This window comes from Nesoenas mayeri (genome assembly GCF_963082525.1).
Source record: "Nesoenas mayeri genome assembly, chromosome: 11".
Classification (NCBI taxonomy): domain Eukaryota; kingdom Metazoa; phylum Chordata; class Aves; order Columbiformes; family Columbidae; genus Nesoenas; species Nesoenas mayeri.
In genome coordinates, this window is record NC_137563.1 from 13774793 (window position 1) to 13798341 (window position 23549).

Here is a 23549-nt window from a genome sequence, read left to right on the forward strand (position 1 = left end):
TAATCTCCTCCAAGCGTTTCTTCTGTTTTGCAACTAATACTTCTGCAGAAATCCTTCAACTACGCATCGACCTTCTACTTCCAGTCAACCAAACTCTTCTGATTTCCCCTGTGCAAGTCTCTTCGCTAAAATCATATACAGTCTATGTAACTCAAGGTGTAGAACTATCTTATTGTTGCCATAGTGCTGTAAACATGTTAGTTTTAAACACTGAAATGAAGGGATGGTGGCAGGACAACAGATAGCAAGGCCAAGAGGCTTCAACAGAAGGGTTGTAGTAAGTGTTTATTACAATAGTAAGTGTAGCGCCACCTCAGACCTTATCACCTCCCCCTCAGCTGACCCCAGGGCAGCCCGTGCCCACGCCAGGAGCCAGTTGTCCCCTGCCCCGGGACCCCACTGCTGTCACCGGGCCCCGACGCGTGTCACCCCGGCACCGGACTGCGCGCGGGAACGGGGCCGAAGCGGTCCTGCTGCCCAGGGCCTGGCAGCAACGGCTGAAACGTGTTTGCCCCTGTCCCTGCCCCGTACCCAGCAGCGCCGGGGGGCTGGGCCAGGGCTAAGGCCGCGGGGGTGAAGCAAACTGCGAGGGCGGCCGCTTCCCGGCCCCCCGGCAGAGGCGGGCGGGCGGCTGAGCCGCAGCCCCGGGCGGCAGCTGGTTGCCCGGGCGAAGGCGACGCCACGCAGCAGCGAACAAAATGGCGGCGGGCGGCGGGGCTCGGCGGGGCGGGGGGCTGCCCGGGGTAAGGCGGCGGCGCGGGCACCGGGCGGCGAGCTGGGCACGGTGGTCCTGCCCGCCCCCACACGTTACTTGTCCTCGCTGCAGGTGCGGAGAGCGGCCGGCGGCCCCCTGCCGCCCGCTGCCGGGCCCGGCCTGCCGAGCCGAGAGCTGCTGAGCGGAGAGCTGCTGGCCAAGGAGGCGGAGTACAAGTAAGGCGGGCGGGCCCGGGCACCTCAGCGTCGGCCCTGACGGAGTTTGCAGTTCGTCCCCAGGGTCTTGAGCCCCTCAACCAGCTTCCCCAAAGCGGGCAGCCGAGAGCACCGCAAAGCGCAGTTTTAACTTTAAGCCCCGTGCTCAGGCTGTGTGCTGCGCTGGGCCTCGCTGGGCCCCGCTGCACGGCACTGCAGGTCGTTCTGCATTTGTAACACTTTCCTTTTAAATTATGAATATAGAAATGCTTAAGCCTGTTAAAAAAAATAAATAAAAGCTCCAAAGCTTGTGGCAAATGCAGTGAAGGCACATTTAAAAGCACTTGGTTACCTGTCAGTTCTCAACCGCTGTGGATGGTGAGAAAGGACAAGGACCCGTGTGTCAGAAACTCACACCGCATGGGAAGCTAAACAGTGAAACAGGCAAGAACACAAGCTTATTTTAACCTGTACACACAGGTAGCCACACATTTTAGTTATCTGATTAAGTAACATAATCATATACGACACCTTCCTCAGCCCCTGATACTAAGTATACTGAAGGTAAGGACTGTGTTAACGACTGAAAGCACTGAGGAAATAAACATGTAAAATGTATATTAAGCAGTGACATGATCAAAAACAAGGACACCCTTTACCTCTCAGATTTATAGTCTAAACCTTACTGTTTAATGGGTATAAGTGATTTATTACTGTTGATTTGACAGAAACCCAGGAAACTGTAGAAACATAACTTTGTTAACACACTGAAGTATATTTCAGTGTTCCTTTGTAGGATTTATTAAAATGTCACCTAGTTCAGAGAGAGATACTGTCAAGCTTACATTTATTTCTTTCAAATATTTCAAAAAACTCTGAGACAAGCATTCTTACGCTTTCAGGCGACTGAATGCAGAATTAGAAGCAAAAACAGAAAAACTGATGCGTCAGGCTGAAGAAGTAATGGTGAGTATACAGACTGGTACATAACTCAGCCTTAGTTCACATGTATAGTGTCAAGTTTCAAAAGAAATTATTTAGACTATGACAACTAAAAGTATTTTGGTTTCAAATGCAATCTAAGCTTTTAATTTTTTTTTTTTTTTTTTCCAAATTGTAAACACATCCCAAAGTAGTTTTTGTGTAATTCATCAGGTAAGTAGATGTTCACATAGATGCATAGAGCATTTGTGCAGATATATACATAAAACCACATAAAAAACTTGTTTATGATGTTTAAGAAAAGTGTCTGTAGAGGGTTCTATGTCTTAAATACTAAAAGTGTTTTGAAACTAGGTACTGTTGCAATAACATCTTAGTGAAATAGGATCTACATTATTCAAGCTGAAAGAAATACAAAAGAATAAGCAACATGAATAGAAAATATGTAGTTAGTAAGAAGGAAACAGAAAATTTTCCTGTTTATTGTCAGTATTATCTTTTAACATTGGTGTGGCTGTGTACCAGATAGAGTCAAGTTTTTATATGAAAATTGGACAAATTAGGGAACGGGATGGGTATGGTTTATATGCAAAACAGTCGGGGGAAGGTGTTTTGCATACTGGATACATTCATTGTAAGTGCACCCACTCAAATAAATAAGGCTTAAAAAGCATATTATTAAGTCTTCTGGAAAGCTATACTTATATGCACTTTTTCTCTTGTTGAAACTTAGTTTTTATGCCCTCTGAAAACATTCTCTTGAGCTGTGGTAAGCTGGGGCTAACTGCCTGGCATTTGAACAGGAGCAGATGAAGCATCCAAAATAGCATCTAGTCCCTTTCCTTTAATAAACAGCAACAACAAAACCGCTTTATTTTTTTCCTTCTCTAAATACAGCAGAAGATCAAATATTCTTAGGACACTTAATATACCACATGGCACTGCCAGATCACACAGATTTTTAACAAAAGCAAAGCAGTCTAAGTTAAAAAAAAGTGCCAAACAGGACAACTGCATTTTGTTCTGGATTATGCTTTCTAAGTGTAACTTAGCAACATAGGAGCTGTCTGAACATTCAGGCTGAATTGTTCTCTAAAGCACATACAATATATCAGTGTCCAATTATGGTCATATTGCATTAATAAAGATTTATTTTTAAGGTTTATTGCACAATATGGAAAAATGAAAATTTGTTCCACCTGCTGTGCATTTACTACTCTTATATTTCCAAGAAAAAGAAGGGAGGGTAACAGCATCTCAGATGATGTTAAGCTGACCAAAAGTTTTACATGCAAAAGACAATTACATGTTGTGGAGCAGAAGTAAATGGTGGGGATAGCAATGGCATTTTAATTTTTAGCCATCTTTTCATGTGTTTGAGAAGTTCTTTTCCACGGTAGACTATGGTTTCCATTCTATTCCATAGTACACTATAGTTGTGACCTGTGATTTATGAATATGTAATTAATCTTTAATTGATTATATTATCACAGAAGTGACTACTTTTTTAATTATTTTTTTTTAATAAAGAAAAGCCAACAGGAGATGCTATCTAGACCAGTTTCAGTACAGAGTAAGTCACATGAAGACAACAGACAGAGGTACGTGCTTTACAACTGCTGCATGTAATTCATGGGGATTCTTTCATACTGATCCTGCACACCCTGACTTGCTCTCTCGTCATGCTCCTGTTTGATTTATCTTTGCAGCATACTAGAGTGGTAGAGTCTACATTTTTTCATATTATTCAAAACAATTTATACTAAGTATTTTTCCTTGTTATTTTAAGGAGGTCCTTATTTTGCTGAAAAGTTCTATTTATCATGCTAAGTAGTGCTGACATCTGTAAAAAAGCAAGGTAAGGTAACAGGTTTCTTTGTAGTGCGCAACAGTAGACATTCAGCAGTAGATGGTTTTTAACCGGTTCAGCTGACAAAGTGAAGAAATACATGTTCACTCACGTATAATTTGGCCTAAATATTCCTGGGACAGGAAGAGCTTGATAAAAAAAACAAACACAAAAACCAAAGACAGAAAAACACTCAGCTGCCACCCTCTGGAACCTGGATATCATTACATGTCCCAGGCTGACACCTTTGGTCTGGCTGAACAGACAGACAGCTGTGGGTTTGGGCCTGGATGTTCAAACCCGTCTAGAGTGGATACACAGCCCTCTTTACTTAGTTGCTCAGAGGCATTATGATTTGCTTACTTGTTAAAGATTTGTGTATTGATAGTACAGGAAGGGGATGAATTTAAGATAGACTAATACACATTTTATCAAGGATCTTATCTGGTAGAGTCCTAAATTTATGATGCCACTAATCTGGATAACAAAGATACAGGGGCACACTACAATGTGCTTCAAATGTTAAGCTGCTGTTGGGAAACTATTTTGAAATAGTATAAATGAAAGGCTGCTAGATGATAAAATAATTACTTTTGTGGAGAGTATAATTGAAAATAAAAAGGTTTTTTATGAACTGAAAGAGTTTTTCAGTACACAGAAAGGTGCGACAGGAGGTGTCTGACAAAAGGCTGGCTATACCAGGAAAAGTTTGCTACTGTAGTTAGAGTTATTCCTAAGCTATTTTAAAGCCAAATCTGTCAGGTGTAGAGAGGAAAAAAAAAAAAAAGAAACTCCATGTATTACCAGTATAATCATACTTTGCAAGCAAATTCTGGATCTCACTTTAGTTTTATGTTTTGTCAGATGCATTTTGAACAGTAAACAGAAGATTTTTAAGCACTTCAAACTGGAGTTCAGTTGTGGGGCTGTTTTATGAAGTAATGTGATCAGAGGATTCAGCCCCGCAAAGGGAATTTACAGCTTTGATGATGTATATTTGAAATAAACAGGAGTGCTGGAAGAATTAACAAATATATTGGCAATTAGCATGTCAGAGTAGCAGCTGATTTACCAATTACCTACATAAATTAAAACACCTCAAAAAAAAAAGCAGACTGTGTTCTGGTAAACATTTATGTGAGAGAATTAAAATCGCATGCTGTAGTGAAAAAAATCAGAAATGTGTGCTAGGAATTAGGCACACTGATTATCCATGAGTGAACATTGAGGCCATTCAATTAGATTAGTTCCAAGTATTTAATTAAATTTTTTTTCTTTCAAAATTGCACAAGCAGATAGGCTATAAATCTAAAGGAAGCACTTGAGATGTTTTTGAAATATCTGTTTGAAATTTCCATTGATTCCTTTAAGAAGAATTAACACTAAAGCAAATTAAAAGAGGGGGAGAAATTGAAGCAAAGAGGTCGTATTGGGGCGGGGGGGGGCGGAAAAGACAGGTTAAGAGAAAAAGGATGAATAAGCAAAGTAAAAAAACAACAAAAAAAATCGAAGTTGCTCTCCCAATCAGTGTATATTTAAAAATAAGTTGTTCTGAAGCTTTATAGTATAATTTTTGCAGAGGAGCTTGAATTAGATAGAGACAAAGCAGCTCCAGCGAGGCTGCATTGAAGTCAGCTTTTGTTTACACTTTCCCTCTCCAAGCAGCGCCAGGCTCATGGCGATGAGAGCTGCATGCGCATGGGCAAGCGCTATAGGCTTCCAATAGGATTAGCAAACACAAAGGGTTTGCTCATGCACATGCATCTCGTGTTTACACGCAGATATGGAATTGTTAAACGTTAGCTTCTGTTTCAGTGTTGTCACAGTCCTCTAGCTACTTATTTCTATACCTTTCCAGGATTTACACATTAATTTCAATTACCAAACAACTATAGAATTGTATTATGAGGTTTTAAAAATGAGTTGTAATGCATGGGGAAGAAGAAAGAAACCATTAAGGTTAAACAAGTTTGAGGAATTTAGTGAACAATGAGGTTTGGGATTTTTATGCTTTGCTTTTTTTTAAAAAAAGAAGGCCTAGAGACAACAGAGTCTATTGATGGAAAGAACATTATTGTTTTCTCGACTACAGAAAGTGTTGTATTTTCATATTTTTCAGAATAGCTGCTATTTCTGTGGCAGCAAATCCTCAGCTTCTGCGTGCTCCTAAAGCTAGCCAATAGGAAGGACGAATGAGGAAAATAGGGTAAATAGACAAAAACTAATCATACTATTCTTGAAGTCTGTTGCCAACCGCACACAGACAATTTCTCCAGGTTTTTTTTGGATTAATAAAACCTGGAGCTTTGTGCAGATAATTCTTGCTGATGAATGGATGTCTGTGAAATTTTTAAAGGCAGGATCTAAACATTTGCTCAAATCAGCTTGGCAAAAAAATTGAGGTCACTTGATGTGCCTGAAATTTAATGTTTTGTTTTGTTTTGTTTTTTTTCAAATCTTATATAAGCCAGCATTTTAATTGAAGTTAAAAATTATAAAGGGTAGTAAAAAAGTCACCTTTCAGTGCAATAACACCAATTCACATAACTCATTCTGAAAGCCAAAAAGTTATACATATGACAAGAGACTCGACCTGAATAGTACACAGCATGCTAAAACTTTCTGCTTGTTTCCAGCAGATTTAAAAAATAATAATTTAACCTGAAGTTCAGTTACTAAGCAGCATGGTTTTCAGCCAAATAAGCAGATAAAAAGCTGCCTATTTATTCCTGATTTTTTTTTTAATCACCTGTAAAATGGATACGATATTTGAAATACGTATTTCAGATAAAATTCTGTGAGGCTTAATTTATGAATTGCTCCCACTTCATATTTACTTGGTAGTCCCTGTCAATTGACTTGATAATAGTCAATCTGAGCACACCGTTTCTCTTACCATGTAGAGGACACTGGTTTATAACTTCATTTTCTTTGTATTAATTCAGGCATTTGTATGTCAGGCAGGTGTATTAACCAGTGAGCTGTTGGTGACCTTTGGTGAGGGACTGTCAGCCTCTCTCGTTGAAGCTGATAACCCTCTGCATACTGGCTGAGTACTCCCTGCTACAGAGAATCACTGATCAAATCAGCTCGTAGTTGCAACAATCGCCTGCATTGCAAGAGTGGAGATTCAGGTTCTGGTACAGAAGTGAACTGTTGTATTAGACATCTTGGACTCACCAGGTGATTTAGACAGCAAATCAGGTAGAATGGAAAGGACAGAGAATGAGACTGAATCTATGGCTGGACTTGGTGTATGTTCGCACCTTAGCTATATTGTTTATTCTAGACATTTAAAATGTTATTGTCCTGATTCTGAAAGAGGGCTTTGAATTTTTATTGTAAAATGTTTATTTTGTTATACGTGTTCACTGAATTTTTATTTTCTGCAGGGTTCCACTCTGTCCTGAAGTTTCCTCTACACACTCACATGCTGAGGTATCAAAGTCAAAACTATCCTGGTTAATTTATCTTCTAGTATAATTTCCACGTATTACTTCTGGTTTTGAGGCTGTGCTACACTGGGGACTTAGATGGGTGGGAAGCCAAAAGGAAATGATGTTCCAAGCAGCTCTACAGGGACAGCGTTACCAGGGTTTCTCAGCGCCACTGGTAGTTAAGTGGACTTACATCATGTTTAATTTTTGTGTTCTGAGTTTCCTCATCTGTAAAGCACTGACAGAAGTGTTCAGTGTTTTGAACATCAAATCAAAAACTCCAGGTGCCAAATATTAGAACAAAATTTATTTATTCCTTTCTCCCCTTCCCTCTCCCCCCAGTATAATACTACAGGCAGTACTACTGTCTTCTAGATGTAATAGTAAACAAGTAGTCAAAATAACTGAATACAGGAAGGGAAATATAACAGAGAAAGGAGATTAAGATTAGGAACAAACACAATAGTCTCTTATTCCAATTACATTGAATCTTTTAGGAGGTGAGCTAAAGCTTTGAAAAGATTATGTTCAGTTATTTATCAGAATACAGCCTAATTTTTGAATAATATTTGAGTGAAGGTAACAAAAATATTGATAGATCTTTCTACAGAGAATGTATAAGATTAAAGTAATGTGTAAAGATAGCATGTTTTGGAATGTAGGCTAAACATTTTTCAAAGAAATATAGTTAATATCTTCATAAAAGCTGAGAGCCTCGCATATGCATGAATTTATTATGAGTGTGTGTTCAAAAGCTCCTACAAGCAAATGACTATTGCATGTATTATAATTCAGGCATATGGACATGAAAGTTGCAAGATAAAGACAAGTGCAAATAAAACTGAAAAACTGTGCTTTTGAAAGTTTGAAAAGCATACTTTCCTTGAGTCTGAATATATGAAAAATAAAAACTAAATAACCCACAAAAAACACTAGAAAAAAGCAATTACTAACTTATTAAAAAGAAAAATAAATCACTTCTTTCTGAAAAAAATTTGTAGCTAGCAAACATGAAGAAATGTGCTTCCATGCCCACGTCTCAGAACAGACCATACTCTGGAAGTAAGGGGAAAAGAACAACTTCAAGGTATCTTATACACATCTGTCTGTTTGTAATAAAATATTTTAGTTGCTATTTTTATCTATATCGGGTTAATTTTATTCATGTACACTTCTACGTTTATATATATTTGTATAAAGGTATCAAACTTTTGGGGCCCTCCTGAGTCAGCTCCACCATGTAGCTGTCTCTTTACTTGCATAGAGCACCAAAAAGTATTAGTGAACATGTGTGATTAATATTACAACAATGAAACTGTTGCTTTTGGCTCAAGCACTTCTCCAGGCTGGCAGTTAATCTCTATTAACTCCTTCAGTGAAAGGATGCCTAGTGAGTGCAGTGTGGGAAATAGATCATCGGAGGCAGCAGGAGAGAGCGCACCGAGGTGGTGCAGAATGATTTGTGATCAGACTTGGGAACCATGCGGACCTCAAGGGTCTCCCCTCTTTGGGTGAATCTTGGGCTCACAGGACAAGAGAGAGTCAGTAATAGCATCACAGCTTTCACGGGTTTCAAGCTGAAAAGTTTCAACTCTGTACATAACAAATTGAAGGTTGTAAAAGAAATGGAGATCTGGACAAAAGACAAAAGTAGAGAAATGCATAAAATCCTCGGAGCGAATTAAAACTGCCATGGGATATGAACTAATACCAAACTAGGATGAAAACTGTCTGCGAGGTGGCAGAATCTGGAACTGACACAGGCCGAGGTGTCTTTCGGGACTTGGGAGTCCCTTGTGGCCCCTTTGGACCTCCCTTTGGCAGTTTAGGGGGGGTGTTGTGCTGGTACCACATAATGAGATTTAGAAGTGCAGGTACAGGAGCTACAGGGTGAACCCAAAGTTGTGGGAGAAAGTTAGTAGCTAGAGCAACTTTGGAGGCTGCGTTAGGATGAGGATATATTGGAATAAAAACTTAAAGAGCTTCAGATCCTGTGGGAAACAATGTCATCTTTTTATAAAAGAAAAAAAAAAGCTGAGGAGACACACTGCATAGCAACTGTGTCACATACCTTGTGTTTGGTTTTATGGAAACTTCGGTATGCAACTTCTAGGATCACTGAAGTTTCCTTCCTAGTCCAGGCAAAGTGATACAGAAATTGTGCTAGTAAGGTGGGATTATAGCTAGAGAGGACAGAGTTCTAGAACAGTTAATATGCAGGGGAAAAGACAGAATTTAGGACAGAGGACAGTAGCTAAAGCCAAGAGAACATTCCTTTTTTTTTTGTTTTACTCTGATATAGTTATGAATTTGTTGGATGGGAAGACAATGCCAAAATCTTCTCAGTAGAAAATAGTACTCTGCCTCCTACCTTATAATGTGTAAAATCCTGTAATTGTTTATGTGGAATACAGTAAAGCTGTCTCACATAATGAAAATAAGAAACCGCCATCAGTGCATCTTTCAGACAAATGTGAGCAATGGAGTTGCATTAGGTAAATAACTCTGTATACTTTTAAAAATAGCAAATACGCTATATTTTTGTAATTTTTTTGTTTTACAAATTTAAAATCTAGGGTTTGCTCTTTTTTAGTTCAAATATAAGAAACCTGGATGTACAAAGTGCTGATGATGTTGCAGTACTGGACGACTGCATAGATTTTTCTTTAGCAAAAACAATAAGCAAAACAGAAGAAAAACTAGAGAGAGAAGGCTTACCAGATTGTCTAGATGATGATCTTATTCCAAACGCTGGAAATGAAATCAGAGCAGGTAGGTTTCTTTCCATGCTTAAGTACTTCTGTGCTTACTTCCTGATTGTTAGAAATGGGTTCTCCTGGGGAAAAAAAATGAAGAGTTTCTGTAGAAATTACAGGGAAAGTTCTAGAGCTCTTAATTAAAAGGAAAAGGAAAAGAAGGCTTTTATTCTTTATGTAGTCCTAGAGGAAGATCCGGTCACATACCAATAATCATTGGAAAAAATTAATTCTTACATTGATTTCCACCTTTGTAGGAAGACATATGGCTGGTTACATAGGCTGAATATGTGCATAACATTTGATTCATTTGCACAGAGAAATAGAAATACGTGATGCTAAGCTTGTATTTCCAAAAAGATGAACTTCAGCCCTTTGCACAGACTCTGCCTTTAGAGGAAACAGCCTTTTCTCAGATCAATGCTGTAGTAATCTTAGTAGGATCTTAGTAAATGGAGTAATGTTTCAGCTACAGTGCTTGAATGAGCATCCTCCAGATACTGTCCCCCTCCTAATGCTGTGTTTATGTTTGTGCTAGAAATATAGGGCGTTTCAAAAAGGTTTGAAATCCCAATTGAAAACCCAATTTGAAATCCCTATATCTTTGAAACAGGGTCCAGCTCTTTGAAGTACACTATAGACTAGGAAAGGGGATTGCAGCCTTTGCCAGGGAAGCCAAAGGCATGATGCACATCTGTCTTCTTGGCTCTGGTGTGGTAACAGTGGGTTTGTACAGTTTCTTTACAATGCTAAAGCAAGCATGAAGTCAGAGATTCACTGCAATAATATGAAATACCCAAAACGTCGTGTAATCTAACAGCTTGATGTCAACAAGCATACCAGCACAAAAATAGCTTGATTTCTAACCTCATATAAGTCTGTGCAAGTCTTCCATTATTAAGTCTCCCAAAACAGAACCTCAGATATCTTTTTTTATAGTTCTTGTTCCCGAACTAAAAAGAAATTGCTTTGGACTGCAATGGAAGCTTACACCAAAATAATCCAAGTTAACTCAAGGAGAGTTATTACTGGTATCTAGCAATCAGGTCTTGTAGACCAAGAGCATGTATTTGAGTATTGATAATTGTTTCTGTAACGCTAATGAAAATATTCTGGATATATTTTTGCTTTATAAATTTCATATTGACTATTTAGGACACTCTGAATTCCTCCTTAATGTGCTAAGTAAGTGATTGCAGAGTATGCTAGGAGCGTCAAATTCCCAGAACAGTTAGAGTTTACACAAGGAAGTAGAGGCAGCTACTAAATAGGGCCTGTTACAGAGTGGGCTGATCCCTTCATGGGAATCATCTGCTAGGAAGGGATTCCTGAGGCTTATGTGCCTGTGGTGGACTTTTTAGGCCAACACGCTGAGAAGGTTCCATAACATTGTTCTTTCCCTGAGCCTCTTGAACTGCACTTCCTGGACTTGAGTTCCATATCTTAATTTCACATTCACAGGTTATCACAGTGAAGCCATTTTTCTGCCGACACAGGAGCTTACACATTACTTTTCTCAGGAGCCTGTTCTGTGGGTTATAACTCAACTCTGCAGTAACAAGCAATGATCATAGCACACAGACACATAGAAGGCTGAAGATGAAGCTCTATTTATATCTAATATACCCTCACACACAAGAACAAATTACCTGAATGTGTTGTCACACAGGAGTTCAAGACACCTTTTCTTTCTTGTAAGGTATCAGAGCCTCCCCAATGTCCTCTTCTCAGTCCCCAAACTGTTGCTTACTGTATAACCTAAGACCATCCTAGGAAGTGATGCCCCTCCCCCTTCTCAGCCTCATCAGGTGATTAAAATTGACCAATTAGGAAGATAATTGTTTAATTATCTTTACCTCTTGTGAGAATTCAAAGTGATTTTAGATCATAGAGACCTCTCTAGGCTGGTGTGGTTATATTTGTGCTCTTGGATTTTCAGTAAGGTTTACTGCTAAGCACTGTCTGAGAAGATAAATTGTCTGAGGACTAGTAACTAGAGTAAAAGAGGAAACAAAATAGTAAAAAGAAACAAGCAGTTTTTGTAGGTAGTGGTGTAGTCCTAGAGTGACCTGTCACAGAGCTGGCATTGTTCAATATACAGAAAAAGAATCTGGAAAAAAAGAATGATAGCTGGTAAAGAAATGTGTGTATGAAGCAATGATTTTAGGATAGTTAAAACTGATATTGAAGGGTTGTAGAAGAATCTCATGGCACTGAGTAAGGTGATAGAATGGAGGTTTATAATCAGCATTAAAGAGTGCAGAGCAATGCTGATAGAAAAAACAACTCTAATCACACCTACTTCTGAGTTGGACTTTGTTTAGTTATCACTAATTAGGATGTCTCTAAAAGCTTAAACTTATTGCTTGTTCTTGGTGGAAAAGGCAATTTGATTGTTAGAAATCCTTTGGAAGATAACAGAAAGCAAAATACTGTACTGTTGTCATAATGCTATTATATAATTGATGTTACCCCATCTCGAGTATGAAACACAGTTCTGCACACCTCAAAACAAGGATGTAGAACTATGAAAGATAAAGGAAAGAGTATACATATACATATATATATATTAGCAATTAGAAGTGTGGAACAACTTGAATTTGAATCTTCAATTTGAAAACAGAAGAATTGAGGGCAATGTGAAAGATTCTGTAATGAAAGCAGTAATGGCAAAGGGAAAGCTGTCTTTTTGTAATGCAGACACTAGTAAATGCCACATTAAGTTGGATTTAAAACAAGCTATACAATACATAATTAAATTAGCCAATTCATTGCCACAGGATATTTAAATGCCAAATTACAATATGTTTTATGAAGTAAATCAAACAACTTAATAGTACAGCAGTACATGAAAGAGTATTAAACTTGATGGCTTCAGTGTGGTCTCCATCTCAGGATAGCCACTAGTTCCCAGAAGCTAGCAAAGATGGGACAGGAGGGAAAAGGTAGATCTGACATATTATTGGCCTCTGCAGAGTTACAACTTAAGCTGCAGCTGACAGTTGATAAGAGAAGGTGGGTGAAATAAAAATCATTCCTGTTACAGCAAATGTACACGTCCCCATCCATCCCCTCACATTCAGCTCCAGATACTCCTCCTGCACTTTATGCTTTTCCCTTCATACCTGCTGTGGATAACGGTTGTTCCTGTGTCGCTCAACTTAATCCTCAGAACTGCTCCTGTGCGCTGTGCCTCGGGGAGCTCAGGGGGAGCTCCTGGTGAATAACCTGGGGAAAGCGAGAAAATGAACACACTGTTCACAGCTTGTTCTGCCATGACAATAGTATCTTTCTTAGCTGTTCAAGAGCAAGGAAGTACTTCATTTGGAAAAAAAAATCTGGTTAAGTTGGCTTAATTTTAAACTACTATTTGAATAATGTTAGGAGGGGTATTTACCTATTAGGAGGGGGTTGCAGTTTACATTGAATTCCTTCTTGTGAGCAGTTTAAAACTACTTTGGGTGTAACTACACAAATTGCAGCTACCAATTGATTGCAATGTAGACAGACCCTACAGGGTAGTTTTCTTGACTTCAGTCTCAAGGAATGCTGCAGTGTATAGCATAGTATGGTGAAAGTTTCCAACAACATTCAATTTTGAGAATTGTGATTCTTTTTAAAGATGTTGAGTTCATTCATTAGAAGGAAAAATCTATAATAGCTTTGCCTAAGAATGAGAAACTTGCAAATTTATTTAGAAATCTTAATTTTTATTTGACTATTTCTCTTTAATAATTATAAACAGCATCATGTGTTTTTAAAAACAAGATGGAAGTAGGTTCTTACATCAGTCTTGCTTCTTTTCTGCATTGAATAATGAATACTTGTGATATGAAATGGAACTTTTTATGTTCACAGAACCTCAAATCAGATTTCTTAAGGCAAAATTACGTGCTATGCAGGAAGAGCTGGACAGTGTACTGTGCGAGTGCAGGAAGAAGGTAGGAGCTGAGTTTTCTTATCTATAGAAACAGAGTAGGTTTCCCTTTAGCACAACCACAACGGAGTTTCCTCACCTTTCTTTTTCAAGTATGAAGAGCAAAAGTTTTATTTTTAAAAATTTCCTAAGAATTTAGAGTCAAGAATGGTAATTTCTGTATAAATGTGATCTTGGGCTAGAAGCTTATGAAATATACTTAATGAAAGAGAATTTGAGGTAGGAAAGAGACATGGAGAATGAAGATGTGCCCCAGCGTAGGGATACTGGTGCTGCAGGGTGCCCTCGCCAGCATGGCTGGGGAGGAGGAGAGCCTGTCCAGAGCCTGGGAGGAAGGCAGAGGATATGGTAACAGTCAAATACAGACTTCAGCATACAGAGAGAATGTGAGTGGTGCCCAGAGCTGGGTGATGGGAAGAGAGGGATGTTTAGGGCAGAATGAGAAATAAAAATGCTTGAGAAATTTATTCAGGGGTTTGGGGTATCCTTGGTGGAAAAAAGTGTGGAAACCACTGATCCATGATCCACTTTAAGTAGAATATCGTAATCAAATCAGAAATCAGGCTTTCTCCATTCTCAAGATCACACTTGCTGCGAAGGAATTACATATTTGGGCAGGTCAGATGGAAGTGAAGGCAGCGTAAAGCTGCACTGATACTGTACTGTTAGAGCGCACTACAGGTGAGTTGTATCATCTGCACTGTCTGGCAATATGTTTTCAGGTGAGGCTCAAACATCTCTTGAACTGTAAAACCTGAACTAGTCTGTGTCTGTGTGCCAGAGGCATCACCTAGTTTTCAGGCATTTGTAGTCAAGCAAGGCTTTTGAACTAACTTTCAGTTTTGCACAATTAGATAATTGTTAGTTGTGATCTCTTAATTCAGAATGCTTTTTTCCCCTGTTCCCCAGGCCCACATGTGATGATGACATTCAGAACATGTGGCAAACCACCTATATGTTTTGTGTCAAGCTTTTATTTTAGAGTTAAGTAGTAGGGTGATATTAAATAAGATTTTTGAGACACGTACATGAAGATAAACTTTTAGAAGGAATTAGATTTTGATATTCTGTATCCATACTTTATACTTTATTTATTTTTTTATCAATATAGTTACTTCTACATTTCAATATTTCTATGCTGTGATCAGGAGAAAGTTGTTATGTTAGATTTTAAAGTGATTTTCATTTTCAAGTCAAATATGATTTTGTCAGTAGCTATTCAACTTCATCATTCCATGCCAAAAATACTACGAAATTCAATTACTACAGCAGATGACAGAAGACAACCCTGTACCTGCTCTTCTATCATTTCGAGCACTAGTTTCTTCTGTGTGAAAATAACTTTACTACATTCAGAACGTGACAAGTATTTCATATCAGCAAAGCCTTGAGGTCTGGGTTTTGTCCAACTCACAGTTCAATTAGTATAATGAAGCAGTAAATCTGGTTTAGATATAAAGCGCGTTCTCCTGGGGGCCGAGGGGACAGGAGAGAGACTTGTTTTCATAGAAACGCCATTTCTGTATGTGCCTTGATTTCTTTTTCTTAAAGAAATTAAGGGCATAATCTATCTCTGAACTAACCTACATTAATATTCACTTATAATGTTTAAAAGGCCATAAAATAGAAAGGCCTTGAAATTATAGTGCTTAATGTGAGACGTAATTGGCAGTAGGTCATGAAGTTAATACAGGACTCACTTGATGTTAAGAGAATCCTGAATTTGAATACCTGATGTGTCCTGGATCATGGGCTTGCTTTTAAGTCAAAACCAGATAATCTCCTAAAACATAATGGATTGATTTATCAGTAATTACATTATCTTCTTTTCCCTCGAATTTTTCCTAATATGTGCATTTATCTATTCTCAGTGTCACAGAATATCTACATGCCACTGTTATTCATATTATTCTACAACATTTTGAGACTTAATTCTCAAAACCTTTGAACTATGAGAAATTAAATGTTTTACATACGAGACAGTTCCAAGTAAGAGACTGCAGAAGATTAAATGAGAAAAATGTGACTGTTTTCTGAAGTATTGTCCTGGGAAATTGGGGTTCTGTTTTCTTAGTTAGTCCTAGGTGTTTCCTTTCTTAAAATTGTGGTGAAATGCATCACGAAGGATATAAACATTTAAAAATAACATCATTTAAAAAAATCATTATCTCTGCATCTACAATATGTATATTTTAACTGCCTTTTATTTACAAAACATTACAATCGTATTATCCTACTGCTTTCTCGCAATAATTTAGTTGGGTTTTTTGTTAATTACTGTCAAACAGGATGATGAAAATCAGAGTTTAAAATCTCGGCTTAAAGATACTGAAGAAGAAAACACCAGACTGCAACGAACAATCAATATGCAACATTCACAGACTGAAAAGTACAAAATGTTGTCACAAGAAGCAAAGAAAAAAAGTGAAGGGTTACAACAAGAGGTCATTTCGCTAGAAAAGGTATCGCAGATGTTAGTCTCGTTTATCTCATGAAAGGGGAAAAAAAACCCTCATCAAATCACCCTCTATACACAAGTTTGATGGATTCATATCCAATGATCCCATTAGTGTTTCAATCTCTGATAGCAGTTTTAGAAATTGTATTTTTTAAATGCTCTGATCACCTTTTTAAAGGATGAAATAATATATTTTGGTAATTGCTTTTCTTCTGCTCCTACAATCAGTTCCTTCTCTATTTGAGAATTAAATTCTTGTGTAAAAGAACTGGAAGAGACAAAACAACCTTTTCAGAGGTCAAATTCACAAAGGAATCTTGAAGAATACAGGGAAATTTCGTTTTGCCAGTTTTCACTATGAATGTTATAAATTACTTCTGGTAATAAGCATTTTATTGTAAACTGTAGAACCTGGTGAACATTTTGAAAAGAACCACCTGCAGGTTATACTGGTATGTGCTGCAGGCTGAGGCAGAGGAGTGTGTCTGTTCTTGGAAGCGCACTGTTTGGAAACCAGCTGCTCCAGCGTGGGCGACTGCAGTGGAACGCGGCTCCTGCTGCAGGCCACGCGTGCCATGCGGTGCCCGCGCCCAGCGCAGCAGCTGGCCGGCACACACAGCTTCGTTTGCTTGGAACTTCATCTAGGAGTAGCACGTGTTTTCCTCTAATGACTTGGAGTGAGAGAGGTCGCCTTCAAAATAGTGTAATGCATATAGTATTGTTTAATACATGTACTGTAACCAGGAGAATGTGTCACTTGAAAATTTGGGGAAAAACACAACTTGGCCTAACCAGGTCTCATGATAGTGCCATTAAATAATACTATGCATTTGTATAGGCACGCTTGCTTTCATCTTAACGTTCTGTAGTTCTGGCATTTTAAAACTAAGATGTTCTAAGTTTGTGTGGGTTTTTTGTGCAGCTACTTGGAGGTTTTAAGTTCCCTTAAATACCCTCGTTGTTGATTCTGTCAGGAAAAACGTTCAATCGCAGTACTAATACTCCCCACTGGCTCACAGTAAACAGGGCTGAGACACTTACCAAGTCATTTATTCCATTCTCTTAAACCAAGACAGGGCAGATGATACCTAAACCATCCTGGACATACATTTGTTTAACCTCTACATAAAGCCTCTGTGGTGGCAATTGCCACAAGTACTTTGGACAATCTGTGCTGACTCTTGTACAGTCACAGTTAGGAAGTTTATCCCAGTGTTTAGGAGATGTCTTCTGTGGTGAGAAGTTTATTCACTTGTCCTGTACAGCCACCATAGCCAGAATATGGTCCCTTTCCTCACTTGTCTTTGCTCTGGATCTACCATCCTCGGTCACTTCAGTTATTCCTAATAGGTTTTGTTCTCTAGAATTTCTCAAGGTTACTGATCAAACACGTTAATGACACATAGTGGTAATTCTTTAAAATACTGAGAAGGCAAAACAAGGCAGGTATGTGTAATGAGCAGTTCTCTGCTAATTCAGAAGTTATTTTGCATATCTTCTAGTGACATTCATCTTACTCTCCTCTTTTCATCATCTGTTTGGAGAAGATTCAAAGCTTCCCCAAAATACCTGTTCCGGTCATAAAATTACCATAACTCTTTGCTGCACACACTTGTCAGGTAGCGTGTATTTCTTGGATAAGTGATGCAGAAATTAGCAGTAACCACCACAAGAGCTGGTGTGGAATTGAGGAAATGGAACACTTACTCAGAAATAAGGCTGAGTGGGAAAAGTTAACAAGCCCCTTCTCTACCCTGATTTGGTTAAAAGAATCTTTCTGCACCCATTACTAAAAATTTGATAATATTTTTTTTCAAGTGTCTGTTTCTTTTTTACAAATGACAAGATGTGCTCTTTCTGCCACAATTGTTTATTTCTTCTTCTTTGCCTTTTACTTATATTCCCTGATCTTTAAAAATCTCACTATTCTGTTCCTCATCTTGCTCTTTTTCATGTCCCCACTTAGAGCACTGTGAAATACCGTCACCCGAGACAGGAGGGAACTGGTTTGATTGTTGCCATAAACACTAGTTGAACTGTTTCCTGCTAGATGAAATAGTTGCTCCCCTCAGCCATCTGCAGTGGGCTGCTGTAACTGTTTGTTGTAGTTGCATGTAGCAGTCTATGGGGAAAAGAGGTAGAAGGAGTAGGGGGGAAGAGGCAGTGGGGCATACCAGACACCCTTCCCAAGTCTGCAACAGCATGGACATACCAACACTTCAAAGTCTTTTTTCTGACTGAGCATGCAAGGTTTTCAGTCACTCCTGTCGTCTGACATGATCAACTCTGTAATTATTCTAAGAGAAGTTTAAAACAAAGGTGAGAAAGATCCATTTTCAAGATTCCAAAGGAGAAGGGAATGTTACAACAGTGGAATTAATGGTCTTTGAGGCAGAGCTTATCTGCAAGCCAAAGAAGTCCACAGACTCTTCAGTTTTCAAGGGTGGGCCTTGCTGTAAATGTGTTGTCTATACAGAATTCATTAAAATACCACTAGTCATAATGTATGTTTTTATCTTTTGCTTCTGAAATAGGAACTGGAGACTCTAAAGCGTGTCCAAAAGCAGGCCGCCAGCAGCCGGAGTGCAACAGAGGTTCGCTTAAACAGGGCCCTGGAAGAAGCAGAAAAGTATAAAGCGGAGCTGAATAGACTTAAACAAAGTGCCAAGGTACAGTGGCTTAGGAAAACCAGTTCCAACTGTAAACACCCTATAATGATAGAATGAGACAAAAGGCTTGATCAGCTTTGTAAGTATATTGTGTCTCTTACAGACAGTTCCAAAATTAACTTAGAACAAGTCACCAAAGGGCTTGAGAAGTTATCTCGGGACCACACAATTGCAACCTATGCAGGAGGAAGAAACATACAGAATAAAGTTAGAGGCCTTCTGATTTTCCCCATTTGTGTGAAAATTAGCATTTAGAAAAAGGGCAAAGTACAAATACACACCTAATACATACACAGTCAAACCGTGGCTGTTCTCTTTGAGTTTTTACTTTATTTTTAAAGTTTTGATGTGGAAATATTTTGATTAATCCCATTTCTTTTCAGAAATATCATGTGTCGCTACTGTTTGTCATTTTGTTATGCAACATCAAGTTTCTTTGGTTAAAGCACCACTGTTAGAAATAATCCATTTCTCCTCTCTTCCCACTGTAGGATCTAGCTAGCCAAGAACTCAAAACCATTGAAGAATTAAAAGCAGAAAACAAGAAACTGCAGAAACAAAAAGGAGAGCTAATGACAGGTTTTAAAAAGCAGTTGAAGTTAATTGATATTTTAAAGAGACAAAAGGTAAGGACTAGAGTGTTTCTGTATTGCAGTTAACGACCTCTAGGTAAACGTGGCTGTTGCCAAGTGAGGTAATTGTGTCAACCAGAGCCCCAGGGCTGGCAGGTTCCAGTGCAAGGGAGCAGCAGCTTCACTTCTATTTGTGCATCTTGCCAACATGTTGCTTTATAGCGAGGGCTGATCTTCTTTTGAAGTGACTCCATCCCTAACTGGGAACATGCCCTGTGAAGGATTGCTGACAAGCTCTAGGACTGACAGGATCTACTTGTTCAGGAACAAATACTGTTGAGGTAATGACAGCAGCTCCCTGTGGTGCTGTGTCAGTAGAATCCATTTTAGCATGCAAGATATTTTTTGGCTATTTTTTTTCCTCCCAACATATTAGTTGTCATATCAGCAGCTCTAACAGGTGCCCTCTCAGGAGTGAGCCATTACACTTGAGACCTACATTTGCAAAGTGTGTCCTTCTCTATTAACTTTGCTTATTTTAATTTCTGTTCTGAGGTGTTGTGTACACGTTCAGCTCTGCCAAGGAGCGGATCTCTTCATCTGCAAGCCAAAACAAAAAAAGAAAAAATCCAGTACCTATCCTAGGTGTGAATTTACCAGATTGAAGGAGGGGAGTTGATCTCCATCCGTTTATAATTCCTGGAGTAACAAGATGCAGAGTTGATCTTGGGGATTTACCCAACAGAAAGAGCGCAAGCGCAGGCTTTGACTGGCCTTTCTAGCCCTTACAGTTTATTTTGAGAATGAAAAAAATACAGCATTCACTTGAAATAGACTCTACAGAAGGTAGCTCACTGTCCTCTGGAACAGGAATTCACTGGAATGGGTGTCAAAGAGCAATATTTCTGTTTGACTCTGAACCAAAAAGGGTCTCAGATAAACATCACTAAATACATTTTAGAAAAAAATATGAATACTGTATCAGAGCTGCAGATAGTAGAGGAAGCCACTTACCTTATTAAACAAGTGATGTACTCTCAGGAGGAGGATGCTGTTAGTTCTCCTTTCAGAACAGATGATCAGAAGCAGTTGAGAGAGTAGGGTGCTCAGCTGCCTGTTGTAAGTGCAGCAGCAGGGCTGGCGGGGGGAAGCCAGAGCTCGCCTGTGCTCAGCACCCCCCAGCACCCGCACAGCTTCCCCCGGCTTTACACAAGCCTGTTGTGGAATGAATGAGGAAAACCTGATTTGGCCCGTTAGTGTAGTGCCCATGTGGCAGATCAGATGCAGGCAGCAGGTGTGCTGTGTGAAGGTGGGGATGTGCTGCCACGTGAAGGATGATACAGGAAAAAACTCCCCCAAAGGTATTAAATATCAGTAGTAGGACAAGTTGCAGCTGGCAGCAAATGGTGCTGGTGCTCCAGCTGGTCTCTTCTGACCATTCTCCGCTGCCTTGAGAGAATTTAATACACAATCTTAGTTTTAAAAGGGACTAAGGGAAGTTACTCTGAGCTTTACGGACCTGGAGGGCACGTGAACTACAATATGCTTTGTTGTCTTGAAATTACAACATGTCTATATATAAAACAAACCCACAAGACTCCTTGTAGGTGTGAATAGTTTCCTGTTCTTCAAAGCATAACCATTTTATTAAAACTTGCAGTAAAAAGTATTTAGCTGGGACACCTTCCTTTCCACTTGGCATAGTGACGAGTAAAGAAATGATACTGCAGTGAGGGCATGAGGACATGTGGCACAGCTGTGACATCTGCTGGAACCAGGGAGTTTCATTGGTAGTTCTCTGCAGATACACCAACCATTTCTTCAGTACTTATTTTCTCATCAAACCTTGATAACCCTGATGACATTTTTCCAAGCAGTTGCATCATTTGAACAGAAAACAGCCTTGTTATACCTCACAGTTCTTTGTTCCTTTCAGTGTTCCATTTAAAATAATGTGCTATATCTTATATGACGAAAATACAAATTCAGACTACTGTATGATTTTTAAACATATACTTATGTACAGGGGCTGTATGTGTATATATGTGCCATTATGGACCATAGATGTATGGTGTGATACATGGCAACACAGCTACTACCCCTGGTCAGCTCCAGGTATTTCTCAATAAGGCGTAGTACAGTCACTCTTTGTTTTATGCTAATTATTAATTTAATTAACACCATGGTGTTATATTCTTTCATTAAAATGGTCATTTAACATCACACATATTAGAGGCTCTACCATGCTCAGCCTTAATGATGTATTTGATTTGTAATAGCTTTAAATTGAAGCTGTATATTGATCAGCTCAAAAGAATGTAAACCAGTGTACTTATACACGTTCTTTGGAGGTCACAAGAGTCATCACACATTCAACAATTTCCACGCCCCATTAAAACTGACTTCTTTTTTTTTTTAAGCAATATAAAAGGAACTAAGAAAAGCTGTTGGTCCTGTTTAGCATAATGCTTGGCATAAAATTTATCACATTATCCCTACACTATAAATTTTTGCAGAAAAATATGAATAGCAGCTTCAGCTTAACCAGGTGAACACCCATCAAAACCACACTGCAAAAAAGAATGAGAGATTTGAAGCCTCTTTCAGCTACCCCAATTATAAAGAATTTTGTATTGGTCATTCACACTATTTTACCTTCTGCTCCTAATTTTTCCTTTTTTTTCCTTTATTTTTAAGCTGCATATTGAAGCTGCGAAGATGCTTTCTTTTACAGAAGAGGAATTCATGAAGGCTCTTGAGTGGGGAAATTGATTCCATAAAAAACCAATTTGTTTGAAAAATGAGTCAGCTGGTACATTATTTTGGTCTATTTATTATTTACATCAGCTGGTACATTATTTTGTATATGAAGGCTTGTTAATAACAACTGCATATCCCAGTGAATTTTGTTGATTTGGCTTGTATTTGTTTAAGTTGTTTAACTTTTATAAGCCTATGGTGTGTGTTGTGGTATCATATGAAATACAAATTTCTAGTGAAGTTTCAGGCCAAACTGTCCATTCTGTAAGGAGCAGAGAAGCACAGGCTGTGCAAGGAATGTTCCAACAAGTGAACTGTGTTACCGCTTAGCTCTGTTTTAGCATTTAAAACTATACGTTATCTAATGTAATATTCGGTCCAAAGAAATTGAGGTTTAGTCTCAGAAGATTCCTTGTTGCAACAGAAATAAATTAACCACTGATGCAGTTGAGAAGAAAATGTGTTATCCTTTTTAAACCACATGGTTGGAAAACCCGCCTTGTCTGTTCTCAGTAAGAGATCTCCCGTCAGAGCCAGTTGGTCTAGCATCTAATACAGCGACCAACAGCTCTTTCATAGAGATGACCGTGACTTGTTTCAGCTGTTACCTCTTACACCCTTGGGGGCAAACACATACATGAGACTTGCCCCTCACTATCCAGGCAGACTCCATGATCTGATAGAGTTGTATTCTTTAAAACTGGTACTTTAGTCAAGGTAAAAATATTAAATCTTTCCTTAGCCATCAGCTGCTACTTTGGGATACCCTCTGGAGTGATGGCTCCACAAGCATTACATCCTTAAACATTGCATTTTCTCAGCATTATAATCAAGAAGTTTGAGTGTGGATGAGCTGAGCACATCACATGTACGTTCATGAACGGGAGGAATAAAAGCCTGTGCTGCTTGCCTGAACCTCTGTCAAACTTCAGCGTTCAATGGATTCCTCCCTCAGAGTAACCGAATAGGAACACAGCACATAAATAGTAAGTTTATGCACTAGAAGGTGTAAACAGTGATTCTGACCTCAAAATGGGAAAATGTCTCTGCTTAAATCCTTCTGGCCAAGTCACAGGAACTAACAGTGAAACAGGTAATGCAGACCTGCCCCTTTGAGATGAGACCAACTACATTTAGATTAGTATTTTGATTGTGTAACGCCAATGCAGATCAATCTTTAAAATTAAACCAGAAAGACTGCATTAAGAGAATCTTGCAGTCTGCACTGAAATACACATGAATTTACAGCAGCTTAGTTTT

At 38.8% G+C, this 23549-nt stretch overlaps 1 protein-coding gene across 1 annotated transcript; it reads left to right on the forward strand.

The window, feature by feature from the left end:
• Positions 1-322: 322 nt before the first annotated feature.
• TEX9 (testis expressed 9) lies at positions 323-22862 on the forward strand. Its single transcript, XM_080350891.1, has 12 exons — positions 323-743; positions 827-930; positions 1812-1875; positions 3382-3452; positions 7093-7138; positions 8139-8224; positions 9731-9909; positions 13752-13834; positions 16119-16292; positions 18823-18957; positions 19449-19583; positions 22227-22862. Exons 1-12 carry the CDS (start codon positions 699-701, stop codon positions 22299-22301), a joined length of 1197 nt encoding a protein of 398 aa, XP_080207017.1. The 5' UTR covers positions 323-698; the 3' UTR covers positions 22302-22862.
• Positions 22863-23549: the final 687 nt, after the last annotated feature.

Bases quoted from the DNA above. Each gene is read 5' to 3' on its own strand.
- TEX9 (XM_080350891.1), top strand. From the start codon at position 699: ATGGCGGCGGGCGGCGGGGCTCGGCGGGGCGGGGGGCTGCCCGGG. The intron at 7,139-8,138 runs GTATCAAAGTCA...AAAAATTTGTAG, and splicing joins CTACACACTCACATGCTGAG to CTAGCAAACATGAAGAAATG. The intron at 19,584-22,226 runs GTAAGGACTAGA...TTTATTTTTAAG, and splicing joins ATATTTTAAAGAGACAAAAG to CTGCATATTGAAGCTGCGAA.